The sequence below is a fragment of the Urocampus carinirostris genome, chromosome 1 (genome assembly GCF_059441175.1).
Source record: "Urocampus carinirostris isolate Australia breed hairy pipefish chromosome 1, RoL_Ucar_1.0, whole genome shotgun sequence".
Classification (NCBI taxonomy): Eukaryota; Metazoa; Chordata; class Actinopteri; order Syngnathiformes; family Syngnathidae; genus Urocampus; species Urocampus carinirostris.
Window position 1 is genome coordinate 19,906,633 of NC_142349.1, and position 22,839 is coordinate 19,929,471.

Below are 22,839 nucleotides of genomic sequence, written 5' to 3' on the forward strand. Positions count from 1 at the left end.
TTAGAGAGTTTAACTTAACTAAAGGTTGACTGTATATTGAAGCACCAAAGGCTGTTGTAACATAATCGAATAATACTCTTTCAAAATGACTTAATATGGTTCATAATGTTTCGTTATTATTGGTAAGACATAAACATTAAGCAAAACAATCAGAAGAACCGTTTGGGAGCCGTAAGAGCCCCGGACTTTTGAGTGAGCCGAGCCGAAAAAGCCACTTCTCAAAAAAGAGCCGCAATTCCCATCACTCCTTCTTTCCCCCTCCTCAATTCACTCTGGGAAAAAATGAGAAGAACTGGCCGTGTTTGCTTGGGACTGATTCATAATTGGACGTCCCCACTGTCGCTCCTAAGCACATTAAGCATTTGCATTGGGTGGAGACTATAAAAGCGCAAAACGGGATTGCGCGCAGCACAGACACGGACCAGGTGACATCATGTCAAGTTTCAGAGCAGCACCCCAGTCCTCCTACAGGAAAATGTTCGGTGGGGAAAGAACTGTTAGAAGCAGTTTCACTAGCCGCCAGTATTCCGCCCCCACACGCACAACCCGGGTGCTTTCTTTCGGCGCGCCCGGCGGCGCCGTTTACGCCACCAAGACGCAGCGTCTGCGCAGCAGCAGCGCGACCATGCCCCGGCTGGCCTCTGAGCAGCTCGACTTCACGCTTTCAGACGCCATCAACAGCGAATTCATCGCCAACCGCACCAGCGAGAAGGTGCAGATGCAGTCGCTCAACGACCGCTTCGCCAGCTACATCGAGAAGGTTCGATTCCTGGAACAGCAGAATAAGATCCTTCTAGCTGAGCTGGAGCAGCTCCGCGGTAAGGGAACCTCTCGAGTCGGTGACCTGTACGAGGACCAGATGCGGGAGTTGAGGCGTCAAGTGGACCAGCTTAGCAACGAAAAGGCCCGGGTGGAGGTTCACCGTGATAACCTGGCCGACGACATCGGGAGGCTCAGAGACAAGTAAGCTCGCACACTCGCTCATTGAATTAAGTACAACGCGGAGCAGCCACCAGTTCAATTGGCATATACGTTTCCACAGCCTAAAAAATGTCACTCATTTTCACCGAGGGCCACATCAGAGTAACGGCTGTCCTCAAAGGCCCTGAAGTAACTCGTGTATGTAAATACTTCTTAATGTAAAACAACTCTGAATTTATAACTTGTTTAAGCCAAAAAAAGTCCGTTGCATTAAGTCAAGTCAAGTCATGTTTATTTGTCTAGCCCTTATCACATGGAGTCTCAAAGGGCTTCACAAACAACAGAATGTCACTGCTTAATGTGTAGCTTTGTTTTTCGGTACTATGCTTTGTCATTCAGCCTTCTTTGTAATGTTACAGAGCATATTATTTATTCATCAGTTTCAAAAGTCAAGTCAAGTCGTGTTTATTTGTATAGCCCTTAATCACAAAGTCTCAAAGGGCTGCACAGATCAAAGACTATTGCAAACTACAGACTATTATGACACCATCCCCTTATATTGTCAACATAAAATATAGGTTATTCATATGCTATAGAATAGAAGTGTGTTTTAAGCTTTGTTTAAACATTTCCACTGAGGTTGCAGTCGAATCTCAGGGGGGAAGAGCATTCCACAGCACCAGGGCCCGAATGGAGAATCTTCTCGAACCTGCGGATTTCTTCTTGGCTCATTACAAAAATATGTCTTATGTATATGTCAATAAAGGCGGTGAGCGTAATTTGAGGGGTCCTCAAAGGGACAACTTGTAGTATTTAGTGCCTCCTAGTGGTACAAAAAAGTCAAGTCAACTCAGATTTATTTGCATACCCCTTAATCACAAAATGTCTCAAAAAACTGCACAGGCCACTGTTACACCATCCCCTGATCTGAAACCGACATGCGGGCAAGGAAAAATCCAAAACCTCAACATGAGACAGTATTGAACGGATTTTAGCAATGTTACGAAGATGGAAGAAAGCGGTTCTAGTAATTTTCTTTACATGCATTTCAAAGGATAGATCAGGGTCAAATATGACACCTAAATTTTTAACTGAGTCACTCTGTGTGATGTGACATTTGTCAATGTTCACAGCAGTTTTTGAGAATAAGTCACGGCATTTAGATGGACCAATGACTAACATTTTAGTCTTTTCAGAGTTAACACGCAAGAAATTGAGTGACATCCACTCTTTTATCTCAATGAGGCAGGCCTCCAAATTTCCACAGTTTAGTGTGGGAGATTCCTCCAACGGAAGATATAGTTGAGTATCGTCTGCGTAGCAGTGGAAGCTGATATTGTACTTGCGAATAATATCACCTAATGGAAGCATGTAAATGCTGAAAAGAAGGGGGCCAAGCACTGAACCCTGCGGAACACCGCAGGTAACATTAAAGGGCTCAGATGTCATTTTACCATATTTAACACAGTGCGTCCTATCTGAGAGGTAGGATCTGAACCACGAGAGGACGGTTCCTGAGAGACCAATCCATTTTTCCAACCGTTCTAGTAAGAAATTGTGGTGCACTGTGTCAAAAGCAGCACTAAGATCCAGCAGCAGCAAAAGTGATGAAGCGCCAGAATCCATTGCCAGTAGGAGATCATTTGTTACCTTGATCAGAGCTGTCTCAGTAGAGTAGTTAGGCCTGAATCCTGATTGCATGGATTCAAAAAGGTTATTCTCGGATATGAAATCATTTAGCTGCTGTGCCACTACTTTTTCAAGTACTTTTGAGAGGAAAGGTAGGTTTGACACAGGTCTATAATTACTTAAGATTTCTGGATCAAGGTTGGGTCGTTTCAGTGTGGGTTTAATAACGGCGGACTTAAAAGCTGCTGGAACTACACCTGAGGAGAGTGATATGTTTATAATATTTAGAACTGAAGGTCCAAGGACGCCAAAAAGACTTTTAATAAGTGAACCTGGGAGCGGGTCGAACTGGCAAGTTGTCGGTTTGGCCGCATTCACCACCTGTTTGAGATCATCAAGTGACAGTTCACTAAAACTGGACAATTTCCCAGGACAGCCACCCTGTCGTGCATCTGTAGATTTCAGCCCTTTAATATGTGTGGTATTAATAATTTCTTTAGCAATTTCTTCCTGTATGCGTTGAATCTTCTTAGTAAAGAAGACCGTTAAGTCATGAGCAGAGTGCGTCGAACTATCTGCGACAGTCTGTTGCCTTGTAAGCGATGCTACAGTGTCAAAAAGGGCTTTGGGATTGTTCTTTTGAGACGCAATCACCTTCGAAAGGTAGGCCGATTTTGCAGAGGCAAGGGCCGCTTTATACTTTAACAAGCTGTCACACCAGGTTTGATGGAAAACCTCAAGCTTGGTAGCGCGCCATTTTTTTTCCAATTTCCTGCATTCTTGTTTAAGGGTTCTAGTTTCATCAGTAAACCAAGGCGTGCGTCTTTTAGGACGTGATTTTAGCTTTATGGGCGCTATTGAATCCAGGACACTAGTCAGGGTGGTATTGAACTCATTCATGAGTGAGTCAATCGAGCCATTGTATGAAGGAAAGGACGCAACTGCTCCAGGAAGGAGTTCAAAGAGCTCAGAAACTGTGCCAGTGCTTATATTGCGTCCGCTAAATCCTTCAGCTTTTTTAACACTACATTTAGCTAGCACCTCAAATGTAACTAATGATCCGAGATAACGGTAGTACACGGTGACACCATAATGTTTGAGGTTAAAACTCCTCGAGTCAGAATCAAGTCTAGCGTGTTTCCATCTTTATGGGTTGGCAAATCAACCAGTTGATTAAAACCAAATGCATCAATTAGAGACCTAAACGCAATAGTAAGTGAACTGAGTGGGGAGTTCATATGAATGTTAAAGTTCTCATAATTATAATTTTGTCTGCATAGGTTACTAGTTCAGACAAAAGTTCAGCAAATTCGTCTAAGAAAGTTGTGTATGGCCCAGGTGCGCGATAGATAGTTATTACATAAATTGACAATAGAGAGGACCGCATCACAAGAGCCTCAAACGCCTTGTAATTATTAGAGGTACGAGGATTTACCAGCTCAGTAGCCTAGATGGTAAGGCGCCCGCTTTGAGACTGGGAGGTCGCTGGTTCGCGCCTCGGCCGAGTCATACCTAAGACTTATAACATTGGTAAAATGGCGGCGCCCTCTGTTGGCTGCGGCTGCATCGGCTCGCTACAACGGGTCAGGTGTATCGACATTTCGTTGTGTGTACATTGTTACAAAGAATGACAATACAAAGGAAATTATTATTATTATTATTAAATTTGAGCGATTTTTCAGAAATGAGCGCGACACCGCCACCCTTTTTCAACGTGCGTGCTACATGGCTACTCGCGTAGTGAGGGGGTGAAGCATAATTTAGCGCTAAATACTCATCCGGGCGTAACCAAGTTTCACAAAGACCCATACAGTTAATAATGTTATCAACAAGTAAAGCTTTAGGAGCAAGCGATCTAATATTTAAAAGACTAAATTTTAGCTTTGCTGAATCATTTGACTTAGCTGAAGTCTTTGTAGTCTTTGTAGAGATCGTCAAAATATGCCGCCGTTGGGGCCGTTCGTGAGCGCTGAGTGTAAAGCGTCGGTTGTCCGGCGAGGAATGAATGGTGGAATTAGTTACATCCTCACGTCCTTCTTGCTCCTTAGACTTCGCACGCTTCACACATCTACCTGCACGGCAACCACGCTTCTGTTTTTTTGTCTTTACGGCACCGTTGTCGTCGTTTATTAGGAGGAATAGCTGTCCACAAGGATGCCGGATCTCTTTGAAGTTCGCTTGGTATATCATAGGTGGTATAAAAAGTGCCCGAAAAGTCGAAATTTAGACGCCCACCCAACCGAATAAGTTCGTCCCTACTGTAAGTATTTTTGGCCACACATGTGTCCAAAAGTGAAAGCAAAAAAGACAAGAGAACGGCAATAAATAGAAGAGAGCAACTAGCCGCAGCATCCATGCGCGCAGCCATGTTGAATCTTCTAGACGTAGTCTCTCTAGCATGTCCTGGTTCGTCCCCGGGGCCTCCTGCTGGCGTGACATGCCCAGAAAACCTCCCAAGGGATGTGTCCAGGATGCATCCTTATCATATGCCTAAGCCACCTCAGCTGACTCCTCTCAATGCCAGGTCCCTCCCATTTGACCGAGCTTCTCACCCTAACTCTCGGAGGGAGCCCAAACACCCTGCGGAGGAAAATAGTTTCAGCCGCTTGTATCCGGGATCGTGTTATTTTGGTCATGACCTACAGCTCGTGACTATAGGTGAGCGACAATAACGTAATGGTTAAAACAACAAAGAACAGTGTGCAATTATAGTCAAAATAATGAACAGGCATCCTAGAAAGTCCCGATTACAGGAGTCCAATAATAAAACAGAATTGACGTATCCTAAAACCAGGGAAAAAACTGATTCCTTTTTTGAGAGATGGTTTTTAATTTTGCAGGTGTATCTTATGAGATCTGCAGTATATACTGTAGGCGTTTTCACAGTCCTTGTTTGATGCAATTTGTTTCATGGCAGGTTACAAGATGAGATGTCCCAGAGGGAAGAGGCGGAGGCAAACATGCAGGGCTTCCGACAGGTAACGGTTCATCTAGACTAAAAGTTTGTTTGAAGCAATACTGGCATGACAACCAATGGTCCACGGGATGGATCCGGCCCGTTACGTCAAGTCAAGTCAAGTCAAATTTATTTATATAGCCCTTAATCACAAAAATGTCTCAAAGGACTGCACAGAATTACAATGACACAATTACTATATCTTAAACCAACATGCGGGCAAGGAACAACTCAAAACCTCAGCGTGAGGAAAAAGAGAAACCTTGAGAAGGGATCTCACAAGTGGTATCCCCCTTCCAGGATGACCAGGGTGAATTACATTTAGCATTACAGTACACAAACATAGTAAACACTAGGTAACATGTTGAAAATTTTGTCCGGAAATTGCATGACAGCAGCGACGCCCCCAGCCTGTAAACTAGTCCAGAAAGTCTATGACGGCCACGACGCAGCTTCCCATCTCTGCCAGCTGGTCCATGCAGGCGTTCACATGCTTCAGGTCAAACTCTGGTCCAATGACTCATCTCAAATCGTCCTTCTCCTTCGTATCACTACAAGGCAGGCAGGCGGAAAAAGACAGGACAATACAGAATATGAGGTGGGCATCAATCATAAGCTTTGGAATAGAAGTGTGTCTTAAGCCTTGATTTAAAAACTTCCATTGAGGTTGCAGATCTTATCTCCCGAGGCAGAGCATTCCATAGCACCGGGGCCCGGATGGAGAACGCTCTCAAGCCTGCAGATTTCTTGGCTCTCGGAGTCACAAGTAGACCGCCATTTTTCGAGCGCAGACTCCGTGTAGGAACATAGGGGGAAATCAAATCAGAGAGATAAGAGGGTGCAAGTCCATGCAAACATTTATATGTTAATAAGAGAACCTTAAAGTCACATCTTAAGTGGACTGGGAGCCAGTGCAAGTTGGCCAATACAGGAGTAATATGCTCAAACTTTTTGGTCTAAGTCAGAAGTCTAGCTGCTGCATTCTGAACCAGCTGCAAACTTTTGATGCTAGACATCGGGAGACCAGAAAGCAATACATTACAGTAATCAAGTCGAGAAGTAATAAACGCATGAATTAAAACCTCTGCATCTAATTGGGACAGCATCGAACGAATCTTCGCAATATTACGGAGGTGTTAGAAAGCTATTCTAGTAATATTTTTCATGTGTGACAGAAACAACAGATTACGATCAAATATAACACCTAGATTTTTGACCGAGTCACTATGGGCGATATTACATTTGTCTAGGTTCAGGGCAGTGTTTGAAAACAACTCACAACAATGAGCTGGACCAATAATCAACATTTCAGTTTTTTCTGGGTTAAGGCGCAAAAAATTAAGTGACATCCATCTTTGAATCTCTGTAAGGCAAACCTCCAAATTTCTACAACTTAACAGTCCAGTTGTCTCCAGTGGCACATACAGTTGAGTGTCATCTGCATAGCAATGCAAACTAATATTATACTTGCGGATAATGTCACCAAGCGGGATCATATAAATACTAAAAAGAAGGGGGCCAAGTAGAGAGCCCTGTAGAACACCACAGGGGACATTGGATTGTTTAGAGGTCAGATTGCCATAGTTAACACATTGCATCCTGTCTGACAGGTAGGACCTAAACCACGAGTGTACAGTTCCTGAGATACCAATGCATTCCAGACGAACAAGTAATATGTTGTGGTCGACAGTATCAAAATCAGCACTGAGATCCAGCAGCAGTAACATTGATGAGTCACCGGAATCTATTGCTAAAAGGAGATCATTGGTTACTTTAGCCAGGGCTGTCTCAGTAGAGTGATTTGCCCTAAATGCTGACTGGACAGTTTCAAAGAGGTTATTTTCTGACATGAAGTCATTTAACTGCTGCGCAGTGACCTTTTCAAGTAATTCTGCAAAAAAAAGGCAGATTTGACACTGGCCTATAATTACCTAGGCTTTCTGGGTCAAGGTTAGGTCGCTTAAGCGTGGGTTTAATAAAGGCAGACTTGAAGGCTACAGGAACAATACCCGTGGATAGCGATATATTAATATTATTTAAAACTGATGGTCCTAAGATCCCAAACAGATCCAGAAAGTCTGGATCTTGCCCCAGAACCAAAGATTGACATCCCTGAAGCAATAACTCAACTTAATTTCTTACTCAAGTACAGTGATACCTTTACTTATGAATCCAAGCGTTCTGGGAGTAGCTTGGTAACCTGAAAACTTCGTAAGTTAAATGATTTACTCGACCCACCAGTTAGTATGCCAAAAAAGAAACAAGTCCATAGGTCATTTCTATCAAAATTTCTGATCCTTAATACATGCAAACCAAATTCTCTCTCCCATCACTCGAGAGCAGTGTTAGTTTGTATAGCGTGGTGAGCTGGTTCAGGTGTAAAACTGAAATCACTCAACTGTTAAAATAAACCAGTTAACACATTAAATGCCAAACGTTGTTTGTGAATAGAGGTATACATGCCAACATTTTAACATTAAAAAGCAGTAGTTAACACATTTAATGAAAATCTTTTTTTTACCATTGTTTCTGAAAAAAAATGTTGTGTTTATAAAAGATCCCTTTTAATCTGTGTTAATGTAGGCTGAATGATAAAGTAAAATACCGAAAAACAAAGTTACAAATTTGGAGTTGACATTCTTTTACTGATCCAGCCTGCCCGAGAACAGAAAGTCTGGATCTTGCCCCAGAACCAAAGTTCGACATCCCTGAAGCAATAACTCAAGTTAATTTCATACTCAAGTACAGTGCTACCTTTACTTATGAATCCAATTCGTTCTGGGAGTAGCTTCGTAACCTGAAAACTTCGTAAGTGAAGACGCATTTTGTATGTATTTGCGCTAATCCGTTCCAAGCTTCGTGTTTATTGAAAATATGATCTGATGACGTCTGCTTTTGCCGGCTATAGACAATCCGTCGGAGGTGTGATAGCCCTACTTTTCAACACTTTTTCCGGCTAATTCCTTTCCACAAATTCCCAAATTTTGTCCTAAATTTGGGCTGAGAGGATATTGGCTGCATCTTCCTCCCCAATATCTTGACGGAAACCGTCCTCTTCCTTGCCTGTAAACTCTGAAATGTGATGGTGACACGAATAGCATGCTGGTTTCCAGACAGATTTGAAGCGATAGCCAGCTTGTTGATGTAGGCCAGTTAGTAAAAAGTGTCACTAGGGATGCACTTTTCACTGCTGATTGAAACTTAGCAGCGCGAACTTTAATCTGTTTTTAACCAAAGCCAATCTTCGTAACTAGAGGCAATATTATCCCGTTCAGGTACTTGGTAACCTGAACATTTTGTATGTAGAGACATTTGAAGGTAGAGGTACCTCTGTAAAATAGTTTTTTTTCCCAGTTTTCCAATTTCAACTTTTAAGGTGATACACAACGACACACTACATGGTTTGGAGTCCCTTTCTGGTCTCTATGACTGTCTCCTTTCTCCCTGACTGGACAGGAATGTGCTCCTGTGGTGGCACAACAGCAGACAGTAGCCATGATCCTCAGCAGCCAGGGAGCAGAACCCAAGGCCAAGATGGGTGATGTTGTGGGGTTGGTTAGCTGGGATTGCTGTGTTCAATCAGGCCTACAAGGAATGGGGCTCTTTTTAAGTCTGACTGGTCACGCTAAATGAACGAACCTGGGCCACAAGAGCGCGGGCCCAATTTGGTTATCAGAGCGAGAGGGCACGCCACCGTGAGATCTGTCTGCGTGGAAATAGCAACCATTACGTAGGGATTTAATGTCATTATGGAATAACGGAGTCATGCAAGCCACCATTACAAGTTGGGGCCATTCACCCTCAATTTTTATGGAGAAACCTCAAAATTAATATTGTCATTATCCTTAGATATCATGCCCTGGCACATTCGATTGTTTCCAATAGGGACTCATTTGCAGTAACCAAAACACAAGGGTGCAAATTCAGACCACGTCATTAATTTTGAACAACAGACTCGATGTTCAGTTTCGTGCCGGGGACTCAACCTTGTGTCCTGGGGGCCAATTGCGACCCACAGGATGACAATTTCACGCCCCCGCTTTAAAATTAAGGTTTAAAAGGACAATATGTATTCTTTAAAGGGACAATATGTGCTATTTAGCGGCTCCTAGTGGTAAAGAAAACAGTATTTATTTGAAATAATAAGCAAAAATATATGAACTATGATATAAAGGTGCAATTTGAAAAAATATCCGTAGGTTGAGAAATTGACATTTATTTCTCATAATGAGCCTCACCTAGCGGGAGCTCACTTTATTGTCGGCCAGTCGTCTTACCAGGATTCCAGGTGTGGGTGGCCATTAGTCTTACCTTGGGGGGTGCTCAAAAAGTGCTACAACGCTCAAGTAGGTCGAAATCTAGCGTAGGTCTACTGCATCTTAAAAACATTTTGTTTTCTTATTGGTTGAAATGACTGTTGTGATTTGGGCTAAACAAAAGTTTATTTTATTTGACTTCGACCACATCCACAATTGAACAGTATGCACGTGCAAGTGACAAACAAAGTTCAACTTAAAACACAGTGAGATGTGCAGGTATTAATTCACAGGTTTGGTTAAAGGTGTGTCTTTGTTATTTCCGACACCATCTTCAGGACATGAGAATGCGGTGAAATCTTGAAAAATAACTTTCACATGCAAAGTTTATAGGAGTGCTGAGCTGTACAAAAAAGTACATACTACTCAAAAGTATGAACATGAATGAAAAATGACACCAAAAAACAAACAAAAAAAACGACCAATAAACACCCAAAACAACCAAAAATGTACCAAAAGATAAATTTAAAAACAAATATGACCAAAAAATGACCCAAATCGTATTCACTTAAAGAAAGAAAAACAAATTCTAAATTTATTTAAGACAAAGACCACAAATTGTCATCCTGCAAATAGATGGCAGATGTGACTGAATCCACATGAGTGATAAAAGAACAGCAGCAGGACAACCATCAACGACTGCACTGTCTGAACTACTGACAATGTCTGCAAGTTGCGATTTAGTCAAAGTGCAATTCATTTGCAAGCTGTACGCTGAAGAGTCAACATCTCCCTGCTGGGAAGGGGCTGCTCCCTCCGTGGGGATTGACACACACACTGTGTGCTGCAGGACGCGGGAGGATCCATGCTAGAGTCCGAGACATAAACACTACTATATGCCCTCAGTACTACATCCAGTTCTCTTTAGGTGGGTAGAGCACTTATGTTGACCTGGAGTGCCAAACCCTCCTCCCTCCCTCTGCAATATCCCCCACCCACCCACAGTAACGCCCATGTTGTCAGCCACCTTGCTTCTACGTGTACCCAAAGAAACAAAAACTTGCTAAAGACTGTGCATAAAAATGTGTAGGTCAATTTCATGGTTTGGTCACTTTAAGTTTTCATAGTTAGTAATCTTCCTTGTGCTTTTTAGCACTTGTTTTCTGTTGCACTACACAATACAGCGACATTTAGTGGTCAAATACAGACTGTCCCTTTCATGTAAGTCAGGGGTGTCCAAATAGGGTGGGCTAAAATTCTCATAGGAAAGCCAGAGCAAGGTGATCAAAGTGCTACTGCCATCATCTGGTGAAATGGTGATTTTTTTTTTCCCCGTGCAAATTAATTTTATACTGCAGTCAACATTGCTAGCGGGCCACATATTATCAATTTTATGACAGAGGCCACAGGACAATAAAAATTTGATCACGGCCCCAACTAATGTAAGTACAGCCAACGCAAAATATGGATTTAGTGATTACTGATCTATTTATTTTCATATTATTTCTAATTTTTTTTAATTGTAAGATTATATTTGGTGTAGAAACAAATAAAAAAACATATTTAGGAACAGTGGAACAGTTTTTTGAGGAAACTGATTTGCCCCTACCTTAACCAGACCTTCGCAGCCCCCTAGTACATTGCATGAGCTAGTATATTTTTTGTGAGTTTTTCTCTGATGAGATTTTGATGACTAAAGGTCATGTATTATAAATGTTGGAGAAGGTTTTTAGGTGAATTGTAAACTGGCATGTGTTTAGGCTCAAATGAACATATAATAACTTTGGAATATCTCTGTGGTGAATGCTTCCGAGGGCAGCCCATAGACTCTGTTGTATAAGAATGGCAGGAAGGAATTTGATGTGACATGCCAACAATAAGGCATTCGTTGCCGTTCAGTCAGGCAAACACTCATCCTTCAAGCCCTGCCCCGTTTGGAATACCCGGTCTGAATAGTGCGCTTTGTTTTTGGAATTAACGCTGGTCAAAGCCGCATCAATTGCTGATACCTCATTTGATGACCTGCCAACGTCCAGAGGACAAAGCTTGGCAATGTGGCCTCACCAACAGGGCACAGAAACAAGGGCCAATTCTCATAATTGCCAAAGCCTTCTTTCTATCCTCAGGTGTGCCACACAAAACTCCTAACTTAATCCATGACAGGTTTAGAGAAGATTTGGTCAAGACTGATGTATTGTATGAGATTCATGACAGTTGAACGACATTGAATTGGTTAAAAAAATACAGCACAGAATGAAGAATCCACACGGTAAACGGATAATAACGACTATAGAATAACAACATAGTACATGATCCATGCAGGGTCCATAAGGGTGCTCGAAATACTTAAAAAGTGCTTAAATTTTGGGTGAAGTGCTTTTAAATGCTTAACATTGTAGCCAGACAAGGTTTTACAGCACATTAGTATAATATTTTCTTCCTCCAAAGGGTTTCCCCCTTACTCAAATTATAATATACCCCATTGTTCGAAAGTTTGGGGTTGCTAGGAAATGTTCTTATTTTTGAAGGAAAAGCACTTTTTTCATTGAATATTACATTAAACGGATCATAAATGCATTTCATACATTGTTAACATGGTAAATGCCTTTTACAGCTGCATATGTCTGTTTTTAATGCAATATAGAGTAGAGGCCTGTTGGCAGTAACCAGCACTTCTGTGTTGTAATAGTACATTGTGTTTGTGTAGAAGACTAAAGAATGATTAGAAAACCCTTGTGCAATGATGTTAAGCACAACTAAAACAGTCTAGCTGGTAAGAGAAGCTAAAACAAACTGACCATTTTGAGCTAGTTGAGTATTTGGAGCGTCCCACATGTGGGTATAATTGAACTTTTCAAACAGACAGATAATTAGAACTTTCATGTCAAACTCAACAGTCTATTATTGTTCTAAGAAATGAAGGCCATTTCACAGAGAAGATTGCCAAGGAAAGGAAGATCTCCTTAAACAGTGTGTACTACTCCCTTCAGATGACAGCACAAACATGCTCTAACCAGAATTGAAAGGCAAGTGGAAGCTCCGCTCCATAACTTGGCAAGAGGACAGCTACAGTAGAGTCTCTAGCTTTGAGATATAGACTCCTTACAGGTCCTCCACCAGCAGCCTCTTTAAATCGTGCCTGCAAAACACCAGTGTCAACATCTACAGTGAAGAGGTGACCCAGAGATTCTGGCCTTTAAGCTTAGCATAGGGGAAAAGAAAAAGGCATATCTGAAACTGGCCAACAAAAAGAGGGCTAATATATATATATATATATATTCATAGAAAACCCCAAATTGTCTTAGTGACCCCAAACTTTTGAACGGTAGGTTTATACGAGATATCTCTGAATACGTGGATCACATTAAGTTTATTGACTCGTACTTAAAATCCAAACAATTTCTAATAACTCCATCGCACTAGGTCTGACCTGAACCCCTAAAAAAGCTGAATAACATTCAGCATGAGTTTTTTTTGTCATCAAGGTGTCAACAAAGATAAAATATATATACAGTAATTCATGCCATTTTCAAAAGTCTAATCATTCAAATTGGTGTTGTGGTACAGGATGTGGACAACGCTGCTCTCTCCCGACTGGACCTCGAGAGGAAGGTGGAGTCCCTCCAGGAGGAAATTGACTTCCTCAAAAAGCTGCATGATGAGGTAACTTCTTGTTTTGTGTGACCAGTAAGGAAATGCCCACAAAACATATATAGGGATCCATTGTTCATCTGCTGAGGGGTAAAATGAATGCAAAAAAAAAGAGACAACGGAATATACCCTTTGTGTTGGTTTGGTGATAGGAAATGCTGGAGCTGCAGAACCAGATCCAATTACAGCAGCATGTGCAGGTGGACATGGATGTGGCCAAGCCAGACCTGACTGCTGCTCTTAGGGACGTCCGCCTCCAGTATGAAAACCTGGCCTCCAAAAACATCCAGGAATCTGAAGATTGGTACAAGTCCAAGGTTAGGATTTGAACAGCACAACAAATCAATGAAATAATTCGCTGTCAAGGCTTTTGACGGTCAATTTTAATCAATTTTATCAATTTATTATTGCCGCCCTAGTCCAACATTTATAATCACTTCATATCGCAACATACAGCAGGACAAAACATATATATTATGTATATATTTTTTTATATAATTACGTATTATAAAGTGACAAAAGGCAGCTGTTTTATGAGAATAAATAATTTACCATATTTTCTACACGACAAGGCACACCAGATTATAAAGTGGACCCCCCAAAATAGTCTTTTGTCATTTGTTTTTCATACTTTTGGCACATCAGACCATACGGCACATGAAATTGAGACTACAGTAAAAGCTACAATGTAACTGTTGGGTTTTTTTACACTTATGGCATATGAGTGCAAAAATTAATCAGTCGATGAGTATCACTGATTAAAATCGCAAACTGTTGTTTGCAACTAGAATTGAATCCGCTTCCCCGCCTGTGCGCCAATAACCTCTCGGTTTAATCTGATAAGAACGTAAAAAGAGCTTGCATAGTATTTTGGTGAAAGACTTTCTGTTTTCCGTTTCCGTTTTTCGCAACGTTATTGACGCACAGGTGAAGAATGTGATAATCTCTAATGCCTTTTCGTATTTTCGTATTGTTTCAAAATTTTGGCCAATTTTAGGAGCGCCTTGCAGTCGGAAAATACAGTAGATTTTTTATTATTTGACAATTACCTTCAATAATTTTCATATGAATGAAACCAGTGTATACATTTTCAGAAAAAAATATCCAACCCAAAGTTGAGAGACTTTTGAAGAAAAAGTTTCACATTGGGAATCACAACTTTATCATTAGATTGTATTTTCCTTCTGTGACATTTTTTTATAAGATTGTATATGAGAAAGCATAACTTGTTGAATTATCTTTAATGACGAGCAATAAGTTACTTTATTTGTAATTCTGACGGTGAGTCGCTAGACATGAACAAATACTACTTCTGAAGACCAACAATTTGGGTGCTGTTCAGTAGGGGTGGGACCAAAAAAAAATCGATTCATGAATATATCAGTTTTGTTTTTGGCAATTCTAAAAATGACCTATCTGCCCGGAATTCATGTTTTGTTTTTTTTACAGATTGAAAGCAAAATAATAATTAGGTCTGTCAGGGACCAGAACGGAAACAGGACCCACTTGTGTTGCGTTTCTCGCAAGTTTTATTGGAAGAAAGAGGGGTTGCACCCACGATCCGGTGATTGCTGGCCGCGGGAAGCAGGTCGCTCTGAACACGGAAGTGGATCTTCCGTGTCGAGTATTGGCGGTGTCGGGAACGGAAACTCGGGTCAGTAGCCAGGACAGCAGAGCAAAAACGTGGTCGGGGTCGTAAGCGAGTCGTAAGCCAGGAAAGGAAACGTGGTCGGGGACAAAAAGAGGTCGAAAGCCGGGACGGGAGAGTAGATGTGGTCAGGATCAGAAAACAGGTCGAAGCCTGGAAACAGACGGGAGCAAAACACAGGTGGGAGTCTTCTCCCTGCATGACTTGTAGTTGGCATTAGTTTGTACGGCATTCTGCTATGAAACATCATCGCTCCCTACGGGTTGTGCCCGAGGGGACAGGTTCATGCTACACCTACACAGAGCACTTTGAAATGTGTACTAGTACAAGGATTACGTATCACTTATGTAACTTTTATAATGAGCCATGCAAAAAAATAAAGGTAGCGTTTCCCAGTGGTAATTTTTATTGGGAAAAATTTCCTCCAACCGAAAATGTCATCAGTACATAATTTTACCCAACACCTATATGGGGAGAGATTTGTCTTGAAAATAAAGACATTTGCGGTCTACTCAAGCTCTACAACTCATATGTCTTGATAAATGCACATCAAAGATTAGAAATCGCATGTGTAAATCGCAGATATATTTGTATTTTGCTCTGCACTGGATTTTTTCTTTTATTGGTACTGGAGACATTGCAAAATGGCTTTAAAAGTCCTTGATAAAAATGCTTGAATCTGGCCATGAAAACGGGTGTATGAATCATGTTCATACCTTTAAGAGAGTACAAAAACAAAATTTGTTTTAAAGTTAGGCTCATTAAACTTGACCCTTCCTATACAAGTTCATATTGTTCAAACTTCATCTCATTTCATCTCATTAGCTGTACCGCTTATCCTTATTAGGGTCGCGGGGCAGTGGGCAGGGGACACCCTGAACTGGGTGCCAGCCAATCACAGGGCACACGTGGACAGACAACTCACTCGCTCAATCACACCTAGGGACAATTTGGACCGGCCAATTCACCTGAAATGCATGTCTTTGGAATGTGGGAGGAAACCAGAGTGCCCGGAGGAAACCCACGCAAGCACAGGGAGAACATACAAACTCCGCACAGTAAGGCCGGTAGCTGGATTTGAACCCACGCAGGAGGTTCCCACGACCTCAGAACTGTGCCGCACACGCGCTAACCTCTGCGCCGCCGTGCTGCCCTTGTTCAAACTTAACCACAAACAAATGAAAAACATTATTAAAAGAAACAAACACAAACAAAATCATGCAATAGTTTGACTCTAATTGTATCTGTGATTATGTTAAATCAAACCGTATGCTGAAAAATTATAATCCTACATTTATTATCTGCCCTTATATTAAAAGGAACAGTTTGTAATATTTAGTGCCTCCTAGTGGTACAAAAACGTTCTTTCAGTACAAAAAACCCCATTGATTTGACTACTAAGCAAGAATAGATGAGCTATCATACCTAGGTTAATTTCAGGGTGTCCTCTTCCCACAGCCCGAATATATATATATATATATATATATATATATATATATATATATATATATATATATATATATATATAGGTGTGAATGAGCGAGCGAATTGTTTCTGGCAACCAGTTGAGGGTGTCCCCTGCCCACTGCCCGAAGATAGCTGGAATGGGCTCCAGCACCCCTGCGACCCTACTGAGGATAAGCGGTGCAGATAATATATATATATATATATATATATATATATATATATATATATATATATATATATATATATATATATATATATATATATATATATATATATATATATATATATACACACATATATTTAGATCCCACCCCAAAAAAACCTTTTCCCCACACTCTCATTGCTCACGGGTGATAATGATCAAAATGTCAATCAGTGAATTAAAATTAATATCAATGCAAAACCCTAGTCAAAAACCTTTCTGTTGAATTAAAAAGACACCTTTATTCTGGTGTTTGGACAGCAGAGTATCACTGTTTTAAGGTCACAAATGCATATAGTCTTTTAAAAACTATACCATGCCCAGTGTTGCCTCTAAGCTGCGCGCGTGCTCAATTGCGCACTGCTCGCACATTATCGGCGCACAAGAAAATGTAGCCATCGCACAAATATGAGGGCTCAAAATAACTAATTAAGAAGCGACTTAAGTCAAAGTTACAGTGCATGAAAGTAAAAATACACGGGTTCCCCTGACGTTGTGTCCTAAATGCGATATTTTGAAGTCGAGTAAAGTTGAGTAAAGTTAGTACAGTTTGTCGAGAACCGGCTTCTTCGGCTCGTCTCACTAAAAGGAACCGGCTCCTTCAGGTCCTAAACGGCTCTTCAGGTTGTTTTTGCTTCTTTAGTCCCAACATGACCAAATATTATGTAAAATTATGCACAAAATGACTTAAAGGAAGGTGGGAATAGAACAAAAAAGAAAAACAATACCAAAATGAAAAAGTAGTGAAAAGCTAAGACAAAAAGAAAAAAAAGGAATATAAAAAAGAAAGAAAAACTTAGAAAAAAAGCCAGAAAAAAAGAAAAGAAAGTAATGTAGGAAAAAAGTAAATAGAGAACAAAAAGAAAAAAGCAACAGCTCGGAAAAAATAAACACAATGAGATTTTTTTTAAAGGAATTTAAAAAAAGTATAAAAAAAAGAACAAGTTTGTGTTGCATTCAAATAATTTCCAATTATATCAAGTGAATCTCGTTGCCAACATTGTACTTCCACTAAAAATTGTGATTAAGTGCAGTTCTGTATCTTACAACCGACTAAATAAGCCCCCAAAAATGTTAAATATATCAGTAAATAAAAAGAAATGGATATCTTGTGAAAGAATTGTAAGAACAAACGACGGTTGTAGGCCGTACAACCTTTGCAACCGTTCATGAGTCAATTAATTCAAAAGAGAAAAATAAATTTGCATTGCCGGAAACTCTTGATGTCAAGTTTTGGACATGTTTGATAATTATCTTGCCACACTTGGGATTATGGTTGCTCACTGTTGTTTCAAGCGTTGCTCACCAACTTTGTGTGAACGCTCAGACCCGTGGAAATTTGAGGGAACATTGACCATGCCTATACAGTATTGCAACTATTTTGATTTTACTCCTTTCCCCTTAGTTTGCCGACTTAACTGAAGCGGCCGCCCGCAACAACGAAGCTTTGAGGGTGGCAAGGCAGGAGGTTACTGACTACAGACGCCAGGTTCAGGCTCTCACCTGCGAGGTGGATGCCCTCAAAGGAACCGTGAGTAGCTATTTGCGGCTACCTACCATGAAGTGGTAAATGGGAGTTCCATCCCTCGCTGGCTTCTCCCCAGAATGAGTCGCTGGAACGGCAGATGCGTGAAATGGAGGACAACTTATCTGCTGAGACAGCCGGTTATCAGGAAACGGTCACTCGTCTAGAGGACGACATTCATAACATGAAGGATGAAATGGCCCGCCATCTGAGGGAGTACCAGGACCTCCTGAATGTAAAGATGGCTCTAGACATTGAGATTGCCACCTACAGGAAGCTGTTGGAAGGAGAAGAGAGCAGGTGAGTGAATTGATTTAATTAGTTTTTTTTTTTCTTTTCTGTGATTCAGCCTTTTTGTTTGTTGCAGTTTTTTTTACGAATAAACGATTCAGTCAAACAAACATACCATTTTTGCATTACTTTTCTAATTTATTTGGACTAATTTCTAAAATGTCTAAATTTTTATCTGAGTTTTGTAAATGTGTTGCTGTTTTGTACCTTTTATAAAACAGTTCAGTGGTACCACTCTTTAAAGGAGCACCTATAACCAAGAGAGTTTTGGTATACAAGTTTTGTTTGCAAAAAAAATCTTGCTTTCTATATTAAGAAAAATCCAATTCATGAGCAATCCCAGAGGCTACTACTAGAGACCGATTGAGACCGCTCACCACTCATGACCGCTTATTGCTATTATTAGCCCGTCCAGTCTGCGCATGCAAACTACCACATTTATACATAGCTGTATCATGGTTTACTTATTGCAGTTTAGCTACTCCTCAGGTTTTTTGTCACCAACAAGGTTGGACTTCTAGACCCGATAAACTTGCACATGCGGGTCTTTAGCACTCCCTAGTGGCTCCCTGGTGCTTTTAAACAAATGTTTGATCATGTCAAAATGTATGTTTTCTGTAGGACAGAACCAGAAGTTAAATGCAGCGTTCCATAACATCCACATGATGGTGGCAAAGTCTCATGTAAAGTGAAGTGGATTGTTTTGCAATAAATGGAAAATAGTAAATCCACTGCATTCATATAGCGCTTTTCAATTCCCTGAAGACATCCATAAGCACTTTACAATGTCCTTCACACGTACCTATACACACACCCCAACCACTTGCGGCAATCAAACAACAATATTATTTTTAAAATCATAATTTTACAGTAAAAAAGGTATTTGTAAAATACATGAGCAATTCAATCTATGAGCATGATCCCGGAACAAGGGAAGCTCGTATGAAAAGGCTCCACTGTATTTGAATAGAATTTTTTCTTTATCCATAGAAACACGGCAGTGTTTTTAAGCTTTATTTCAAGTTGGAGACTCTAAACACAATTAAGGACGGCCACGTCTAATTTGAGTCTTTTCTTTCCAAATTTATGATTTTTTTTTACCAAATGCAAACCAAGTGCTCCTTCCGGCCACTAGAGGGAAGTGCTGAATTTGTATAGCGCGGCGAATTTTTATTGCTGTTAAACTGCATTCACTCAACTGTTAAAATAAACCAGTTAGCACATTAAATGCCAAACGTTGTTTTTGAATAGAGGTATACAGTACATGCAGACATTTTGACATTAAAAAGCAGTAGATCACACATTCTACTTTTAGGCACAACACACTATTCGTCTCCAAAATATACGAAAAAAACAAACAACAAGTGTTGCTTGTTTAAAATTGTTTCAAATCGAAAGTGGTAAACTTACCAAAAATCAAATGCGATTGTTAGAGCATTCGTAGATTAAAATACTAGTCGTAGTCAGGATTTTGTTGTTGTTTGAATTCAAAAAAGTGGTAGGCTTTTAAAAACGGGAGTCTATTGTGTGAAAACGTAGTGTTGGCAGGTATGTAAATGTTTTACGTTTGGAAAAGTCACTTGTCATTCGTGATTATGATATGTAGAGTAGGTTACTAATGTAGGCTGAAAAAGCATAACACGGAAAACAAAGTCACAATTTTGGAGTTGACATTCTTTTACTGATCGGTCCGCCTGAGGAGCGAATGGTTGGGTCAGGTCCCAGAGCCAAACCGAGTTTGACATCCCTGCGTTAAAGTAACTACTTCCATTGGGTTTATTCTTACCTTTTTTTTTTTAAAAAAAAAATTGAATTTGTTTTCAGAATCTCCACCCCGATTCCGAACTTCTCCTCTCTCAACCTGAGAGGTAAGTTTTCAAATGACACGATTGTAACAATGTTACAATGCCATTGGTTAACACTGTATTTTCTCAGAAACCATGATTGATTACAAACCTCAAGTGGAAACCACCAAGAAGGTCCTCATCAAGACTATCGAAACCAGAGACGGTCAGGTACAAAATACAGGAGGGTTTTTAAATAAAGCTTTCCATTGACTTTAATGTTTCTCCGCGATTCTCTGTGAAGGTGATCAACGAGTCGACCCAGAATCACGATGACACGGAGTAACAACGCTGAGGCTGAAAAAAAAACCGTGTATTACAAAGATTGTTCACTTCCTGGCTCTGCAAACAACAACACACATAGGTTTGATAAGTGCCTTTTATATGTATTTTTGGTAAGCTAATAGTTTAATACACAATTTATTGAGATTCCAATTATTTTCTTCTTTTTGTCTCAAACACACATCTAAAAATATCAGTTTATTTTACATTCCTATTATAATCCTGCAAAATATTTCACCTGCATTTGATAATTTAGTATGCACACAACCAAGCAGTTCACCTTTTGCCTTTTCTTCAGCAATAAACATTTGAGGATGTGAAGTGGCTGAGATGCTTTTTTTGGTGCACTTTCATAGTCGAGCGCTAATAAGAAACAAAGTAGTCATCAAACACCCACATTTTCTCTAAGCAAGTGTTCCTGATTGACTCCTACAAACCTGTATATATATATATATATATATATATATATATATATATATATATATATATCTCATCTCATCTCATCAGCCGTACCGCTTATCCTCATTAGGGTCGCGGGGGGCTGGAGCCCATCCCAGCCATCTCCGGGCAGTGGGCAGGGGACACCCTGAACTGGTTGCCAGCCAATCGCAGGGCACACAGGGACAGACAACTAATTCGCTCATTCACACCTAGGGACAATTCGGACCGGCCAATTCACCTGAAATGCATGTTTTTGGAATGTGGGAGGAAACCGGAGTCCCTGGAGGAAACCCACGCAAGCACTGGGAGAACATACAAACTCCGCACAGGAAGTCCGGAGCTGGATTTGAACCCAGGACAGGTTCCCATGACATGAACTGTGCCGCACAAGCGCTAACCACTGCGCCGCCGTGCTGCCCATATATATATATATATATATATATATATATATATATATATATATTCATTGTACATTAAATACAGGTCGTTTTTAGAATGTTAGTATTTCAGAAAAGTTATGTAAGAATTATACATAGTGATATTGATTTTCATAGTTTTGTAATCATATGTATACCTGTGGACCTCCTCTCGTTACGTGATAATAAACCTCACAAACACAACGCACACCTGTTTACTCACAGCAAATCAGACTATGTAGATGAAAACAACAATATTTTGTGCAAACAAGTTTATTCTTTTTCCCAAATAAACAACACCAAAAATTATTTCAGCATATCTTCAAGTTCTTTGCTCATTCGCAGTAAATTTATTCTTTAGACTCAAGACAGTAGAAGGGCCAGATGTATTTCTCGCAATTATCTTAGCTTAGTTATTAGCCTGTTCAGCAGCAAGCTAGCTGTAGAGAATAAATTACCACAGTAACTGAGCTGAGCACAATTAACTTGCTTCGTTCAGCCAAGATAATAAACCTATTATTTTATTTTGTTGGGTTGAACCAGGATCAGTTAGTTTCAGAGCTTTGGGGAAACCCACGGCTTGCGAGCCATTCAAGAGTGCATACGGCTCGGTAATGAAACAGAACTTGCAAATTTATTTAATGTTGTTTTAAAAACGTAGTCAAAGGAATCACGTGCGAGCTGAGACAATACAAACAGGTCATTGGGTTTGGTCCGGTATATATAGGGACACATTTTACAGTCAAGATATCACACTAGCAGATCCCGTTTTGCCTGTAAATCGCTAAATAATCTTTTATATGGAAGCTCATTAAATAATCTATGTTCACACTTTATGATAAAAAGCCACAGAAAAAATAAACACCCAAAAGCTCTTAACAATGGACCTGGAGCAATTTGATTGGTTGAGCAGTAGGAATGGGCGGAGCAATACACAGGGTGCACACACTCTTTTTCCTTGCCCAGCCCCTTTAGCAAAGAAGGTAAATACCTTGGTATCCTCGTTTGCACTATTTTGTGACATTTTTACAAAATAACTTTGCTCACACCTTGTTTTGAGACCGAAAATAACAGTCAAAATGAGGCTCAGCCATCTTAAGTATCTGGGGGAGGGAGGTGAATTTTAAGTGGTATTTTTATATTGATATGAGACACAAGCATTATTATTATTGAATATAATTGATCAAATCATAAAACATCACCCAGTGAAATAAAATTTGCTGACAAATTAGCTTTGTCTGGAGAGCGGGTTTAGTGGTTTTGTTAAATTGTGTCTTCAAATATATGGTGTGGCTCTGGATACATGACCT

At 40.3% G+C, this 22,839-nt stretch overlaps 1 protein-coding gene across 1 annotated transcript; it reads left to right on the forward strand.

The window, feature by feature from the left end:
• The first annotated feature begins 285 nt into the window (after positions 1-285).
• Positions 286-20,993, forward strand: LOC148373846 (vimentin-like). Its single transcript, XM_088329610.1, has 9 exons — positions 286-963; positions 5,468-5,528; positions 13,330-13,425; positions 13,566-13,730; positions 18,136-18,261; positions 18,335-18,555; positions 20,371-20,414; positions 20,482-20,561; positions 20,635-20,993. Exons 1-9 carry the CDS (start codon positions 434-436, stop codon positions 20,674-20,676), a joined length of 1,365 nt encoding a protein of 454 aa, XP_088185736.1. The 5' UTR covers positions 286-433; the 3' UTR covers positions 20,677-20,993.
• The last annotated feature ends 1,846 nt before the right edge of the window (positions 20,994-22,839 follow it).

Coding starts and splice junctions, on each gene's coding strand:
- LOC148373846 (XM_088329610.1), top strand. CDS start 434: ATGTCAAGTTTCAGAGCAGCACCCCAGTCCTCCTACAGGAAAATGTTC. Junction 13,426..13,565: donor TCAAAAAGCTGCATGATGAG/GTAACTTCTTGT, acceptor GTTTGGTGATAG/GAAATGCTGGAGCTGCAGAA. Junction 18,556..20,370: donor TTGGAAGGAGAAGAGAGCAG/GTGAGTGAATTG, acceptor ATTTGTTTTCAG/AATCTCCACCCCGATTCCGA.